The sequence below is a fragment of the Euleptes europaea genome, chromosome 3 (assembly GCF_029931775.1).
Source record: "Euleptes europaea isolate rEulEur1 chromosome 3, rEulEur1.hap1, whole genome shotgun sequence".
NCBI lineage: Eukaryota > Metazoa > Chordata > Lepidosauria > Squamata > Sphaerodactylidae > Euleptes > Euleptes europaea.
This window is the reverse complement of record NC_079314.1, coordinates 104,020,375-104,037,509: the sequence shown is the minus strand read 5'-3', so window position 1 is coordinate 104,037,509 and position 17,135 is coordinate 104,020,375. Positions and strand designations below refer to the sequence as shown.

The window sequence follows — 17,135 nt, the reverse complement described above, 5'->3', positions numbered from 1 at the left end:
GGACTTTTTGGCAACATCCTGCCAGCTGCATAACATCGAGCTGAGCTTCTGTCTCCCCACTTATTACAGGTGTGGAAACCTGGGTGTGGCCAGATGCCCAAGCCGGTTTGGGGTTGAACCGGAGGGCAACAGCCAAAAGGGTTCTTTGCCCATGGTTACCAGTCTATGGCCACGGGATTCAGAATCCACTTGGAATGTAGCCTTGCGTGCCTTTTTCTGTGTATAAGGTATAGGGAGCCAGTGTGGTGTAGTGGTTAAGAGCAGTGGTTTGGAGCAGTGGACTCTGATCTGGAGAACCGGGTTTGATGCCCCTCTCCTCCACATGAGCGGCAGACGCTGATCTGGTGAACTGGGTTGGTTTCCCCACTCCTCCCCAGGAAGCCAGCTGGGTGACCTTGGGCTAGTCACAGCTCTCTTGGAGCTCTCTCAGCCTCACCTACCTCACAGGGTGTCTATTGTGGGGAGGGGAAGGGAAGGTGATTGTAATCCACTTTGAGTATTCCTTAAGGCATATAAAAAACAACTCTTCTTCTTAGTTTCTCTAAATGTTATTTAGGTGCTTAGGTAAGCCACTTTGGGTCCCAACTTGAGAGAAGAAGAAGAGTTGGTTTTTTATGCTGACTTTAAGAATTAGATATAAACACCCCACCCGCAGTGGCACGGCACTGATCTGGGGCTTTTAAACTTGCCCAGCTGCTGGGGGAAGAGCAGCCCCCACACTGCAAAAGGCAGCATGAAATGAACTTTATTCTTTATATTCCAAAAACAGAACACATATTTTCAGAGATTTTGTTGATAACTGGGTTACTGTAGATTTTTTCCCCTTTAATCAAAGCTTGCTCAAGCATACAAGCCCCATTTAAAACCTTGCACAAAATTGTTCTTTTAACTTTTGCTCTCCCCCCTCATAGAAGCTAGCTGTTTTACTAGACAATTTATTTGGTTTAAACAACCTAAGTTAGTGTGGGTGGGTGGGTGGGTGAGAGAACAGAAGTGTCGTCTGGTGACTACTCCCCTCTAGAACATTTCAAATTTATTGGCAGGGACCACTTAGGTTACCTGGATGTGTTCAGTTCCAATACACGCAGCAGTAAACGCTCCACTTCATATGCAAGTATGGCAAATGTTTATAGGAACTGCGTTCAGTAGAAGTTGGCCCCAGTTATCTTGATTGGTCCCCATTATCAAGTCATAGAATCATAGAGTTGGAAGGGACCACCGGGGCCATCTAGTCCAACCCCCTGCACAATGCAGGAAATTCACAACTACCTCCCCCCCAACACCCCCAGTGACCCCTACTCCATGCCCAAAAGATGGCCAAGATGCCCTCCTTCTCATCACCTGCTTAAGGTCATAGAATTAGGGGCTGGTACCCCTCTGCATGTATATCACTTGGTTTCTCTACACTTGTTAATGGTACAGTTCATTACCAGCAGCAGAGTGGGTGAACTGAAAACCATTAATGGCCTTATATTTGAGGCGATGTGTAGCTGCGTACAAGTTCCGTACATGGTCTGTGATGGCCAAGGGCATCTGGGAATTTCCCCCCCGAAATGACATCAACAAGGGTGGGGGGGGGGTGGCTCCTTATTTTATTTCTCACACCCCATCTTCAAAAGCCTCCTTCAAATCCCAAATGTGAGATCACAGAGACTCCAGGTCGACAAAGGAAATGAACAATGGTGTACTAAAGCGTTTACGGGGAATTTCTTTGGTATACAAAAGGACAGAGTTAGCAAAGAACGGAGGCAGGAGTTCATCATACTAGGTAAAGGCGAGACAGAAAGCAAATATTAAGATCAAGGCTGTCACACATTACGGCTTTAAAAGAGAATTCAAGGAGTGCACACACAATAGCCCTTAACTTGCAAATACAGGCATCTTATAGGAGCCAAGTGAGGAGAAGGTCCTGGCTGCAGCACAGCTAAGTAAGGGATGGGTGGGGCAGCCTGCGTAGAAGGAGCGTAAGCAGGCTCACCTGGGGGGGCCCTCCCCATCCCAGGCTGCCAGCTGCCAACTGTGCTAAGGGGCCTATGCTCCTATAGGACACACGCCACCGGCACTGAGGCAGCAGGACCACCCTCCTACCCTCAGGGCTCCTGGCCTTGGGTCTCAAACGCCGGCCTGAAGCGAGTCTGGGACCACTGCTTGCAAATACAGGTATCTTAGAGGAAGCCTTCATCGGGGAGCTGGTCCTAGCTGTGATTCCCTGCTCAGTGCACACTCTGCAGCAATCCAACGTTCTTGCCTCTTCCAGAATGTGCAAAGTGCCCTTTAGGTTGCAATTACAAAACCATCACAGCATTCTCACACACACCCCGCCCGCGTTTCACTGCAGAATCCAAGAGCCGGCTTTGACAGCAACCCCTACCCTTATTGATCTGAGATGTTCTGCTTATTTCAGAACGCAGAGCTTTTCAAGGCAGCTCAACAATGCGTCGTGACAAGGGACTCCTTTCAGCTGCAAAATGTACCGTATTAAATCATCCCTATTTGATGGTTCGGGCAGGCAAACAAGTTTCCTCTTACAGCTAAACATGGTTGCAGAGGGACTCAACTGTAGGCTGAACTGGTGGGGAGGAAGCAAGGACGTGTCTGAAGGGAAACTCTTAATACAACTACCGTACTTTTCGCTCCATAAGACGCCCCCCCCAGCTGGCCGTCGGATCGGGGAACGCCGGCTCGTGCCGTCCCAAAGCGCCCAGCTCTGTGCGCCCCCTGCCCGCCTCCCAGCGCGCCGTCCTGACACGCCAAGCTCTGTGCGCCCCGCCCACCTCCCAGCTGGCCATCGGGGCGGGGAAAGCCGGCTCACGTCGTTCCGGCACGCCCAGCCGTTTGGTGGGAGGGGAGGGGGTCCCTCCGCCCGGCTCTGGGAGTCCCGGATGGACCAGGCTAGGGTCCATAAGACGCACAGACATTTCCCCTCACTTTTGAGGAGGAAAAAAGTGCGTCTTATGGAGCAAAAAATACGGTACATTTTTTGACTTAGCACCCATAGAAATGAGCAGCTTGTAAGCAACCAAACCTGACATGCATTAAAGGCAGGGGCCTTTACATCCCCACCTGATAAAGATCATCTTCAGGTTGCTCAGACACAGTATTAGTTCTTTTTAGTTTCTTCCTTGAGATACAAGGCTTAGAAGAAGAAAAGTTGGTTTTTATATGCCGACTTTCTCTATCACTTAAGGCAGAATCAAACCGGCTTACAACCACCTTCCCTTCCCCTCCCCACAACAGACACCCTGTGAGGTAGGTGAGGCTGAGAGAGTGTGACTTGCCCAAGGTCACCCAGCTGGCTTCGTGTGTAGGAGTGGGGAATCAAACCCAGTTCTCCAGATCAGACTCCACCACTCCAAACCACTGTTCTTAACCACTACACCGCGCTGGCTCTCTTAGTATCTTGGCTTAGTTGAAACCTTAGTAAAGACACGGTTAATCACTAAATTATAACAGCCCAGAGAACGAGAGGAGTTTTCACTGATGTGTCTCAGAGCATCGGACCTGCATCCAAAAAGCGATTAGGTTCTTGAGAACTGAGACCAATGCAAGGTGGGAAGGGGGAACCCCTAAAACCTTACAGAAAGGAGCATTCTGAACACAGCTTCCCACCCACCCCCTTTAAAAGACACTGATGCGGGAGTGTGGACCTTAGCCGCTTGCCACTTCTGTGTTTTAAAAGGAAAAGACGCCCTCGAAATAAACACACTCTTCACAGCTGACACAGTGTTCCTGTATTTTCTATAAGCAGTCATACGGGAATACAAAGTATCTCATTAAGTGCAGCCTTCAAAGTGTATCTGGGAAACTGATGAGGCTCAAATATTATGCTTCATTAAGGAGAACTATCGGAGAAACAGAAGAGCATCTGGCGTCAGGGGGTGCGACAGACAACCAGGGGCAGGCGACTGGCAGACAAGGAACCTCACCCACTGGTGTCTTTGCCATTCCCCCACCCCAAATCATTAGGACCCCACCCTGTAAGCCATTTTATTCTAGCCCATCATTCTACTGTACCTGTTCGTCACTCAGTCACTGGATACCGGAGCTAGATTTATCGCCAATTATTTAAAGCCTTATGCTTTTCACCATTAAGATGGCTGACGGTATGATAGCTAAATACCGTAAATGAAAGGGCTTCACAGGATCCTAATGTAGAATCCCTTCCTGTCCAAACTTGAGCGAATATGATGTCGACAATGACTTTAAAAGCCCGTGGTTTGATTACTGGCACATCAAGAAATACCTATCAGCATTGATAACAGCTGTAGATCTGAATCTGCCCGACCGGAAGCATCACTGCAACTTCTACAGACTTGTTTCAGAAGCCTCACAATGCCTTCGTTTTCATTAACGCGTGGGTTTTTCTTCAAAGTTGTCTTCTGAGGAACCCTCAGGATCTCCTCGAGGAGGTCAGACATACGGCAGGCACGGACTCAGCGGGCAGACGGGTGAACCCACAACTTCCAGTCTTCTCAGACAACGCGCAAACCACTAGGGTATAATTCTAAAACATACTCCGAGCTTGCAGACGTCATGGTGAAACTCAACAGACCCGGATGTTTTTGCATGCACACTCTGGAGCCTTCTGCAATGTGTGACCGGTTCCACGACAGGCAAATCCAAATGGAAAGTATGTTGGAGAAACAACGCATAGTTAAATTGTGGAACTCCCTGCCCCAGGATGTGGTGATGGCTGCCAACTTGGAAGGCTTTAAGAGGGGAGTGGACATGTTCATGGAGGAGAGGGGTATTCATGGCTACTAGTAAAAAATGGATACTAGTCATGCATACTCATTCTCTCCAGGATCAGAGGAGCATGCCGAATATATTAGGTGCTGTGGAACACAGGCAGGACAATGCTGCTGCAGTTGTCTTATTTGTGGGCTTCTTTGAGGCACCTGGTTGGCCACTGTGTGAACAGACTGCTGGACTTGATGGGTCTTGGTCTGATCCAGCAGGGCTTTTCTTATGTTTGTATGTTTAAACCCACTGCATTAAAGGACTCCGAAGGCATGGTCAACGTTCAGGGGGAAAGATAAGGATTCCTTATTTGTGTGCTCCCTGGAAAGGCTGATGAACGGAAGGGGCATTCTTGATAATGATGCTCAACACACACAAGTAGAGAAGAAAAAAGGTTCTGTAGCTAACACCGTGACAGCTACACAGTTGTCATTATCAAGGGGAAGAACGTGGAAAGCAAGGTCTGAATTGTGCCTACAAATGTCCGTCCTTTAAAAGAAAGAAGAAATACAACACATTCCAAAATTCTTTTGTTCAGGCAATCCATATACAAGAGAAGGCACAGTTAATGCAGGGGGCCTCTTCAATTTCACATGGCAGAAACCTGAGAAGCACAACTCAATCCGATTTCATCCAACTGATTCCCCTTTCCCTTAGTGGGGTGAGCGGGGGACAGGTAACTTTCTTTTCAGCCCAACAACTTATAAAAATACCACAAGAATTTATACATTACAGTAGCTGGTTAGAAAGAGTGTCCTAATGAGGGGGAAGAGGGTCAATCACTGCCGTTCCCAAAGGGGAAATTTTCCCACAGCACCCAATTACCTCCCTTTGCCCAGTCACGTCATAAATGTTTTATAAGAAAATGCAATATTGAGCTATTCTGCAGAGTCTTTCCGGCTTTTTTCCACCCACTTCAGTTGCTGCCTGGAACAAAGTTAAAGGAAGAGACCAGTCCTTTGTTATCAAATGTGTAGCCCGTCTGCTGTTCTATCCTCTTTGATTCTAGAATTAAAAGAAATGGAGACGTATATTAAGAAGTAGGTGTGAAAGTCTGCCTTTATATCATACTAATTGACCTCGCTCACCCACCTTCAAAGATATGCTTGTTACAAAATCAGAAAAACTGAAATCTTCTTCCAGATTTGTATTCAGTGATGCTGACCGCCCTCTCCATGCTAAAAATTGAGAGGGGAAAGCTACTGACCCCATCAGAAGGTTCAGGGTTCCAGAATCTCCCCATGGCTCCCTCTAGCTTGGATGGAAGAAGAAGAGTTGGTTTTTATATGCCGACTTAAGGAAGAATCAAACTGGCTTACAGTCACCTTCCTTTCCGCTCCCCACAACAGACACCCTGTGAGGTAGGTAGTGCTGAGAGAGCTCTAAGAGAGCTGTGACTAGCCCAAGTGGGGAAACTAACCCAGTTCACCAGATTAGAGTTTGCCACTCATGGGTAGGAGTGGGGAATCAAACTGTGTTCTCCAGATCAGAGTCCACCACGCCAAACCACCACTCTTAACCACTACACCACGTTGGCTCTCAGGGTTCCAGAATCTCCCTTCTGTGTCTTTCTAGCTTGGATGGAAAATGGGCACCATTTAAGTACATCATAAGTAGAACTAATCTATATACAATTTATTAGGGAAGGAAACTGAGCAAATATAAGGGTGTGGGAATGCTGAGGCTCCAATCAGGGGGTATAAGGAGGGCTCCCTCAGCCCCCTCACACACACACACAGATATTTCAAACCATATGTAACCATTCCCTCGAAGCACCGATACTTCTACATATCAAGATACTATTATTAACTCTTAAATGGGACAATGATCAGAGAGGCATGGCAGAGACAAAGAGGGAGAGACTCTTTTTACTCAAGCTGGTAAACCTTGCTATAGTTAGGATCTATAACAACATGCAACAAATGCTTTTGTGCAATTTAACCTTGAACACCCACAGAAGCCTGTCTTTAAAACTTGCTGAAAATCTTGTTCCCCCTCCCTCCTTTCTGAAAGGGCTCTGGGAGGGGGGAGGGGTCAGTTCTGAAACTCCTCTGTTCTTCATACTTTGCTTTTTACAGTGTTTCCCTGTTCTTAGAACACCTCTTGACTCCAGTTTCCAATGCAGCAATCCTTCCCCGGCGCACCCGTCTCTACTGCCTATGGGCAGGTGAGAAGTTGGTACGTGCCAGGTAAAGGGCCATGTTTGTTCTCGCTCTGATGGCAGCCTGCCTCTCAGATCATGAAAGATATATTTCCCCCTTCCCCCCAGAAGCTTGTTACAACAGCCAAAAATCAATACTTGCCGGGCTTGTTACAACTACTTGAGAATCCCCTGCCCTTTGCGCACGCTTTCTCCAAGCACTGTTGCCCCCTACTCCGGAGAGCAGACTGACCTGAGGAAGTCCTCCGGTGTTCGGCTAACGCACAGATTTCCTGCAACTGCGTCTTCTGATCGTTGCTGAGTGGAGCTGTCAGCGAGTGGTACCAGACTGTGTCTTGGCTCTGTACCGCTGTCAACACAGAATAAACGGCCTCCTTTTAAGAACTACGGAAACAAGCTGGATACGCAACCAGCCATAGCCCTTGCATAAAGAGTAGCAACGAGTCCTGTAGCACCTTTCAGCTTTCGAGAGGCAAAGCTCCCTTCATCAGATAGCTTTGGCTCTCGAAAGCTTATCCCCCCAAAATTGTGTTGGCCTCTAAGGAGCTACAACTAGCTGTTCTACTGCAGATAAACACGACTACTCACTGAAACTATCTTTATAAAGAGTGAGGACTATTCAGCTGCAGGGTTAGTGCACTGAGCATGTTACTGTGTGCACACCCTAATTTAACCTACTTGACCGTTTATCTTCAGTGATAATTTTTTTTAATCCCCACTTCGATAAGCATGTGCTTATTTTCTTCATTTCTATCCCACCCCTTCCTCCACAAAGCCCAGGATTACATATGCAATGTCTAAATCTCAAGATTTTCTATTCCTTGGCACCATCATCAATCAAAAGGGAGACTGCAGCCAAGAAATCAGAAGGAGATTGAGACTGGGAAGGGCAGCCATGAAGGAGCTAGAAAAGATTCTGAAGGATGTGTCACTGGCCACTAAGATCAAGTTAATTCATGCCATCGTAGTCCCTATTACTATGTATGGGTGTGAAAGCTGGACATTGAAGAAAGCTGATAGGAAGAAAGTAGATTCCTTTGAAATGTGGTGTTGGAGGAGAGTGTTACGGATACCGTGGACTGCCAAAAAAACAAATCAGTGGGTTATAGATCAAATCAAGCCTGAACTGACTCTAGAAGCTAAAATGACTAAACTGAGGCTGTCATACTTTGGTCAAATTATGAGAAGACAAGAGCCACTGGAAAAGACAATCATGCTAGGAAAAGTTGAAGGCAGCAGGAAAAGAGGAAGACCCAACAAGAGATGGATTGACTCTATAAAGGAAGCCACAGCCCTCAGTTTGCAAGATCTGAGCAAGGCTGTCAAAGATAGGACATTTTGGAGGACATTGATTCATAGGGTCGCCATGAGTCGGGTGCGACTTGACAGCACTTAACACACACACAAATGTCAAGACAACCCCATGATGAAGTTTAAACAGAGAAGAAAGGCTTGCCCAAATTAAACAAGTGACTTCATAGCCAAGCAGGGATTTATTTATTTATTATATAATTACTGGATTTACACCCTGCCTTTCTCCCCAATGGGGCCCCAAAGCTGCTTCCGCTGTTCTGTTCTTTTCTCCTCCATTTTATCACAACAAACCCTGTAAGGTAGGTTAGGCTGAGCGTGTCTGACTGGCTGAAGGTCATCCAGTGAGCTTCCATGGCAGAGCTGGTTTTCGAAACTGGGTCTCCCAGGTTCTAGCCTGACACTCTGAGCACATCCACCACACTGGCTCTCTCTGGGATTTGGAACAGTTTTGGACTCAAAACATAATATAGTCTACTCTGACTGGCAGCAGCTCCCTCAGTTTTCTAGCAGATGTCTCTTCTTGCCCTCAGGTAGGTGGGTCTGAAGTAGAAGAAGAGTTGATTTGTATATGCTGACTTGCTGTCCCACTTAAGGAAGAATCAATCCGGATTACAATCACCTTCCCTTTCCCTCCCCACAACAAACACCCTGTGAAGTAGGTGGGGCTTAGAGAGCTCTAGGAGAGCTGTTACTAGCCCAAGGTCACCCAGCTGGCTTCATGTGGAGGAGTGAGGAAACCAACCTGGTTCACCAGATTAGAGTTCACTGCTCATGTGGAAGAGTGGGGAATCAAGCCCAGTTCTCCAAATTACGAGTCCACCACTCCAAATCACTGCTCTTAACCACTACACCACGCTGGCTCCAGGGTATAAGCTTTCGAGATACTATCTGACGAAGTGAACTTTGACCCTTGAAAGCAAGCTTATACCCTAGAAATCTGGTTAGCCTTTAAGGTGCTACAGGACTCAAATCTTGCTCTTCTCCTAGCCCTGCTAACCAACATCTTAAAAAAAAATGTGGGGAGAAATTGGCACACAAAGCATGTACTCTTATCAGTTGCTTATGACCCTCTTCACTGTAGCCTCTTAAGAGACTAGAGAACAGACTATGCTGATCAATCACAGGCCTGTGGTCTTTTTGGGGGAGGGGGGACCCAGACCATAGTATGGGTTTCTTCAAACCTTTCAAAAAAAGCATAGCAAAGAGATTTCCAGCTCTGGCGGATTCTCTATCTTCACTTCAATCAGAGTACCCTTGCAGGGCAGAAAGAGAAAAACATTTTTTTTTAATTCAAGCAGGCCGAGTCAGCTTGCAGAATGTCTGGGAACTTTTCCCTAAGGCAACAAAGAAACCTGCATCGAAGCAGCAGGCAATCTTGGAGAAGGCAGAAACTAAGAGGGGCTGTAGCTCAGTGGTAGAGCATCTGCTTGACATGCAGAAGGTTCAATCCCCGGCATCTCTAGTTAAAGGGACTAGGCAGGTAGGTGATATGAAAGACCCTTGCCAGCGTGGTGTAGTGGTTAAAAGCGGTGGTTTGGAGTGGTAGATTCTGATCTGGAGAACTGGGTTTGATTCCCCACTCGTCCACATGAGCAGTGGAGGCTAATCTACTGAACTGGATTTGTTTCCCCACTCCTACACACGAAGCCAGCTGGGTGGCCTTGGGTTAGTCTCCCTTAAGTGGTAGAGAAAGTCAGCATACAAAAACCAACTCTTCTTCTTCTTCCCTGCCTGAGACTTGGAGAGCCGCTACCGGTCTGTGTATACAATACGGACTTTGATAGACCAAGGGTCTGATTCAGTATAAGGCAGCTTCATGTGTCCATGTATAAGAAACATTTAAGGGGTCTTAACTACGCATATACCTAAGAGCGCTTGTGCGAAGAACTGGTACTCATCCACGCCCCCTTCCAGGTCGATAGGGGTGCTGAAGCCCTCTAAAGCCGTCTCTTCCAACGCATCGTCATCCCACTCGTCATCTTCGTCATCTTCGTCTCCTGCATTGCTGCCTCCACCCGCGTGGTTCTCCTGCATTTCCTGGCTTACTTCGTTTGCCTCCTCTTCATCGCTTTGGATCTCTTCTGTAAGTTAAGTAGTAGACTTGACATTTTAAAAGGATCGCCTGCTTAACAGTTCTCCACTGCATTCATGCTAGGGAGAATGCCACCGTTGCTGGGACACCCCCCCCCCCAAAAAAAGATCTGATTTCCTGATGCGTGGTCTGGTTTTGCTTCAAACATCAGTGGCACCCTCCAAAAGCACAGAAGGCAATTAGCACCCCTCCAGTCAACAAGCCTAGTGAAAGCGACCACGAAAAAGAGAATTCATTTGTCATTAAGGAAGACTCAGCATCCCAGCCCTTGAAGTGAGAACAAGGGAGTTGAGGGGAGGGGAAGAAAACAGATTTAGAAGAAGCGTTGGTTTTTATATGCTGACTTTCTCTACCACTTAAGGGAGACTCAAACCAGCTTACAATCGCCTTCCCTTCCCCTCCCCACAACAGACACCCTGTGAAGTAGGTGAGGGTGAGAGAGCTCTTAACAGAACTGTGACTAGTCCAAGGTCACCCAGCTGGCTTCGTGTGTAGGAGCAGGGAAACAAACCCAGTTCACCAGATTAGTCTCCGCTGCTCATGGGTAGGAGTGGGGAATCAAACCCAGTTCTCCAGATCAGAACCCCCGCCGCTCCAAACCACTGCTCTTAACCACTACACCACGCTGGCTCTCCCCAGTATAACCCTTCATCAATGAAGGAAAAATAAAGCTGTGTTTGGGGGCACTGTTGTGATGACAATCTTTGGGGTGCCAGACTCAGGCCAATCGGATATCCTGAAAGGGGGAAGGTGTGCAGTTGTGTCTTTGCAGGCATCCTTCGGGGCTCCTCGCAATATTTATCCCCCGCCTCACAGTTCAGCTACCTTCCATAATTAAAACAGAACATTGTCCTAAAGATACCATCTAAAGAGCTAGCAAACCAAACACCTGAAAGCGGCAAAGCCACCTCAAAGCGGCAGTAAAACTGGCACACAAAAGATATGAACGATGCTCTTGGGACAAGGGAGGGGGAATAAAAAAACAACCACCAAAGGCCTGGCCGAACGGGGATGGGTTAACTTGGTGTTTAAAGCTCAGTCAGTTTGGCATGCCATTATGTGATGTCACCCCGTGGGTCAGCAATGACCCGGTGCTTGCGCAGGGAGTGCCTTTACCTTAACTCTGGTGCCAGGTGAATTTCTCGGGGGGGGGGGGTTCTACAAATGAGGCGCCACAGCAAAGAAGGCCCTGTTTCTGGTGGTCACGGACCTAATTCCAGAAGGCGGGAGGCCAGAGAGCAGGGCAAGGTGCATAGCTGGCTGCCAGGGTCATACGCAGTGGCGGACTGGGTCTAAAAATGTTGGTTGCCAGGGGACAAAGGGGGCCCACCCACAACTATAAGTCGCAATAGTAAAGATCCGAGCCTATATAATGTATGCGTCGGCCTCCCATAACCTGAATCAGATTTTTTCAGAGTAATTTATTATATTCTTAAATATAAAGTAGCCTCGAAAAATGCTTTTATTAAAAAAATATTAAAATAGTAATACAGTGTAATTTTTAGTTGCATACAGTAATAACATTGGAACTTCTATTATATTTTTAAGCTACTAAAAATGTTAACATTTTTAACGTATTGACTAATGTTTAAGGGGGGCCCCACTTCATCAGGGGCCCACAGGGCCCACTTGCCATCGGGCAAGCTGACACCCTGGCCACTCCACCACTGGTCATACGGGAGCTCTCAGTCCTTTAAGTATGCAGAACACAATCCCTCCCTCTGTACATGCCCTTGTGTGTCTTCATCACAAGCAGTTTGCTGGCAATAATTAGCAGAGAAGACAGGCTGGCTACTGACAACTAGAAACCTCTGCCCTCCAACACCGATTTCCTCTGATGTGTGCAATACAGAATCTTTTTTTTTGGGGGGGGTGGTTTACCATTATCTTCCGCGTCATTCTTTTCTGCTTTAGCGTGCTCTTCGTGCTCGGTGTGCTGCCGGGTGGCACAGACTTGCTTGAGGCCCAGAAACAGCAGCAGAACCGACGGGACAATCTGGGCTGCCACCGCATCAACGGCAGGGGGGCGGGCGGGCAGCCCCACCAGGATACTCAGCCCTATGATGCACATCTTCCTGTCATGAAGTCTAAACACAAAAACAAAGAAGACAACGACGACTTGGTTTTTATATGCCGACTTTCTCTACCACTTAAGGGAGACTCAAACCGGTTTGCAATCACCTTCCCCTACCCCTGTGAGGTGGGTGAAGCTGAGAGAATGTGACTTGCCCAGGGTCACGCAACTGGCTTCATATGTAGGAGTGGGGAAACAAATCCAGTTCACCAGATTAGCCTCCGCCGCTCCTGTGGAGGAGTGGGGAATCAAACCCGGTTCTCCAGATCAGACTCCACCGCTCTAAACCACCGCTCTTAACCACTACACCCCGTTGGCAAGTGCAGACAGCTGGCAAGGATCGGTTGACCCGACAGACTGACAAAAGGGAGGACTGGGCGTGTAATCCCCCTCCCCTCTTTCTTACTAATCAAATGGGGAGGCACCCCTCTGATTCCACCCACTCTCGAGGCAAGATCCACGAGCCCTCAGAGTGGGACCCTCTCTGGGGTGGCACCGCAGCTGCAGAACAGACTCCGCTAAAGAATCTTGCCAGGCAACATTGTTATTTAGATGTTTACATGTGGAAAATCCCTTTCTCTTCTCTGATGCTTTTAAAATGCTGCTGTTGTTTAGGGTTTTTTTTTGTTTTTTTGTTTTTTTGTTATGCTGGATGATTTTAGATTGGTTTCCATTTTCATTTTCGGTACACTGCCTTGAGCATTTTTAAAGGGAGGCTGATCATACAATTTGTAAAATAAATAAAGGGATAGCGTGAATGTGTCATACTAAATGCATGAGGTTTCTCTTGGCGGTGGTGGGAAATTGGGAGCGGAAGAAGGAAAACTTTGTCTGATAGCACACAGGGTTCTGTAAGTAGAAGCCCAGGTGGAACTCACTTCAGACTCTCGTCTCGTTTAAAGGGAATGAGGCTGCCCCAGGGGTGATCTTAGGCAACAGTCCCCCTGGCCTGGATAGTCCAGGCTAGCCTGATCTCGTCAGATCTCGGAAGCTAAGCAGGGTCGGCCCTGGCTAGTATTTGGATGGGAGAGGTTGTGGCTCAGTGGTAGAGCATCTGCTTGGCATGCAGAAGGTCCCAGGTTCAATCCCTGGCATCTCCAGTTAAAGGGGCTAGCAAGTAGGTGATGTGAAAGACCTCTGCCTGAGACCCTGGAGAGCTGCCGCCGGTCTGAGTTAGACAATACTGACTTTGATGGACCAAGGGTCTGGTTCAGTATAAGGCAGCTTCAAGTGTTCACCAAGGAAGTCCAGGGTCGTGATGCAGAGTCAGGCAATGGCAAATCACGTCTGAACGTCTCTTGCCTTGAAAACTGTACCAGGGGTAGCCATAAGTCAAATGTGACTTGAAAGCAAGCAAGCAAGCAAGCCACAATGCAGGTCAAGGCCCCAGAATCACTGTCACACAACCCCACTACTCCCCCCTCCAGGGGTAAACAAGGGGATGCCCCTGCCCCATTTGAGGTGGGTGGAAACTGTTGCGGCAAATGTTTCCTGAGCCCCAGACAGGGCAGGGATAAATGGTGGCAGCAGCCTGTTCCTCCTCCTCTACTTCTCTGCCTTCCATCAGAGGGGTGGGGCCACGGATGGTTGGGGGACCCCAGTGAAGGGCCTGGGACAGCTGCCTGGATTGCCTGTTGGCTATGTCCACCCCTGGCCTGCTCCAAACAACAGTGGGAATCAGGTAGTGGTTCTTTGCTTTGCTACCCTGCGCCTCCAAGACGGCATGGCCCAATAAAGGGACTGTAGCAGGAATGCCCAAACCAGGATATATCAGGAAGTATTCGTTACCCCGCAAGAGAAAGAAACTAAAGTCAGGTGGTATTGTGCATGTAGATAAAGAAGGGAAGGTGATTTGGGATGGGGAGATAGGAAGATTATCCAAAAGAAAAGGAAGGATCTACTGCACAATCAAAGCCGCTGTGTGTGTGTGCACCATCAAGTCACAGCTGACTTATGGTGACCCCGTAGGGTTTTCAAGGCAAGATACGTTCAGGGGTGGTTTGCCATTGCCTGCCCCTGCGTGGGCTGAGAGTTCAAACTGTGACTGTCCCAAGGTCACTCAGCAGGCATAGAGACCACTCTCCAAAGCAGCCATTTCCTCCGGGGGAACTGATTTCTATTGGCTGGAGATCAATTGTAATAGTGGGAGATCTCCAGGCTCCGCCTGGAGGCTGGCAACCCTAGGAACACAGCAGGGAATAAGAATTTTCATTTGCGCTTTTGACCAATAGTGAAGGAAACTTGGCAGGTGATACTGAATACTAATGAAGAAAACAGATATTATTTGACATAAAAAGATTTTCAAAGTACCTTGAAGGTTATATGGGGGAGATCAGTGAGATAAGGCATTCCTAGAATTGCAGTTCTCATTTTTTTTCACTTCTTCAATACACCAGTTTTCTACCTTGGGGGGGCCGAAATGTTGAGTTGCTACCCTATTAACCTGCATAGCCAATTATATTCTGAGGGCTTTTTTTAAAAAAAAGATTGCTGTTTCAGAGAATAATTTGCCAGAGGTCTACAGCTAAATAAACACATGCAGTTAACTAATGAGAGCGATATCCTGCCCTCTGCTGAATTATAATGACAGGGGACCAGCTATAAATCTGATGGAAAAATTAATTTGAATTGGCTGGGAAAAAAAGAATTGAAATTGGCAGAAGGACCCAGCAAATGGGAACAATAAACAGTGAATTATTGGAGGGTGGGAGCTGGGCAGTGGTTAAATGCAAGATCCAGGATGCTGCTTTTTATCGAACAGGACTATTAACGTTCAAGAAGGATGCCTCGGTGACGCATTAAATTAATGGTGCAGCTAAGATTAAAAAGGAAAGATGCTGCAAACCCCTTTTTTAAAAAAAACACCTCATTCAGAAGGCCCTTCATGTAGCTCACAAAGGGATTCAGTATGGGGGAACTCAAAAATAGGCTTTCTTTAGTGAGGGAGATGACAGACCGACAGCTGAAAGAACGTCAAGGGCTAACAGTGGGCAGGGAGAAGCAATCACGCGCAGCACTTGAAACAGGGGGCTGTGGATCAGGGATGTCTGGCCTGTCTAAATTTTAGGACGCTTTGTCGCAAGGAAATTACAGACAACCCAAGAAACCGACGTGGACAATATAAGGAGCACGCTGTGTGTGTGTGTGTGTGTATGTGTGTTAAGTGCTGTCAAGTCACTTCCGACACATGGCGACCCTATGAATCAAAGTCCTCCAAAATGTCCTGTCTTTGACAGCCTTGCTCAGATCTTGCAAATTGAAGTCCATGGCTTCCTTGATTGAGTCCATCCATCTCTTGTCGGGTCTTCCTCTTTTCCTGCTGCCCTCAACTTTTCCTGCTGTGACAGTCTTTTCTAGTGACTCTTGTCTTCTCATAATCAAACTGTGGATGCTTTCAGACATACAGTGTGGACAAAACTGACACTAAAGTACAAACTATTTGTCTGAGCAGCGTGAGAGGGGAACAGCCCTAGGTCAGAGGGCTACAGATCATTCTCAGGTGCACGCAACTTGGACTGGACACAGGAACAAGATGGCCCGGGGCCTGCATATGCCAGAGAACATTTGCACCCAGTACCAGTATAAGTGAAGGCTGCCAATTGCTTTCGGGCCCAATTCAAAGAGCTGCTTATTACCGCTTAAGCCCTTCAAGGCCTTTATACTTATCAAACTGCACCTCGCAGTATACTTCCCTGCCTTAGTTAGTCTTCAGAACTCGTCTCCTTAAGGTGCCCTCTCTTGAACACATGAAGCTGCCTGATACTGAATCAGTCCATCAAAGTTAGTACTGCCTACTCAGGCCGGCAGCAGCTCTCCAGGGTCTCAGGCAAAGGTCTTTCACATCACCTACTTGCCTAGCCCCTTTAACTGGAGATGCCGGGGATTGAACTTGGGACCTTCTGCATGCCAAGCAGATTCTCTACCACTGAGCCACGGCCCCTCCCCTAATGAATTTTCAATGCCAACACCAGCCTAGAGAATTGTTCCTGGTCGCCAGAAGAGGTGGTCGTGGTGTAGAATGCAACAGGCATAAGAGGAAGAGAAGGGGCTGGTTTTGCCATTGTACACATTTGCTCGCTGAGGTCTTCAGTTCTTCTGCTTGGTCCAAAAGCACTTGCTGAAGTCCTGGGAATCCCAGTTTCAGCTTTTGGGGAAACAGTCCAGTCCTTATAAGAAGCTTGAAAACTCAGCGGCAAAGACAGGGCCCTTGGTCCTGCCTTTGCTGTCCACGCTTGACCCCCTCCTTTATTTTCTTTTGCTGTCAAGTCACAGCTGACTCGTGGCAAACCCGTAGGGTTTTCAAGACAAGACGCCTTTCAGAGGTGGTTTGCCATTGCCTGCCTCCACATCACGACCCTGGCATTCCTTGGAGGTATTACTAGCCAGGGTCAGGGCTGAGAGTGTGTGACTGGCCCAAGGTCACCCGGCAAACTTCCATGAAGCGAGTGGGGATTCGAACTTGGGTTTCCCAGGTCCTAGTCCGACACCTTAACCACTACACCACGCTGGCTCACTGACACACAAACTCTTACTACCCCGCATCACTTAGTCATGGTACAAATGCCCTAAGGAGAAAAAGAAAACTCAACTCTTCCCCCAGCATCCTTAATTTTAAAACCAGCTCAACAAAAAAGCCTTTTCATTCTGAAGAAAACACTCAAAATTTGCATTTGGCAGCCGATGCGCTCTGAAAGCTCGCTATCTCCCCCCCCCCACCCCCATGGCATGCAATGAAGTCATTTAACTGCACACGT

General features: G+C 47.7%; 1 protein-coding gene across 1 annotated transcript in view; it reads right to left on the bottom strand.

The window, feature by feature from the left end:
• Positions 1-5,614: 5,614 nt before the first annotated feature.
• The window catches only part of IPO8 (importin 8), a 51,411-nt gene continuing 39,890 nt past the window's right edge, over positions 5,615-17,135 (bottom strand). The window contains exons 22-25 of the mRNA XM_056845945.1: positions 12,189-12,394; positions 10,081-10,296; positions 7,134-7,250; positions 5,615-5,745 (exon numbers count right to left, since the gene is read on the bottom strand). Of these exons, the coding sequence (XP_056701923.1) occupies positions 5,657-5,745; positions 7,134-7,250; positions 10,081-10,296; positions 12,189-12,394 (628 nt within the window). The 3' untranslated portion in view covers positions 5,615-5,656. The remainder of the gene's footprint in view (positions 5,746-7,133; positions 7,251-10,080; positions 10,297-12,188; positions 12,395-17,135) is intronic.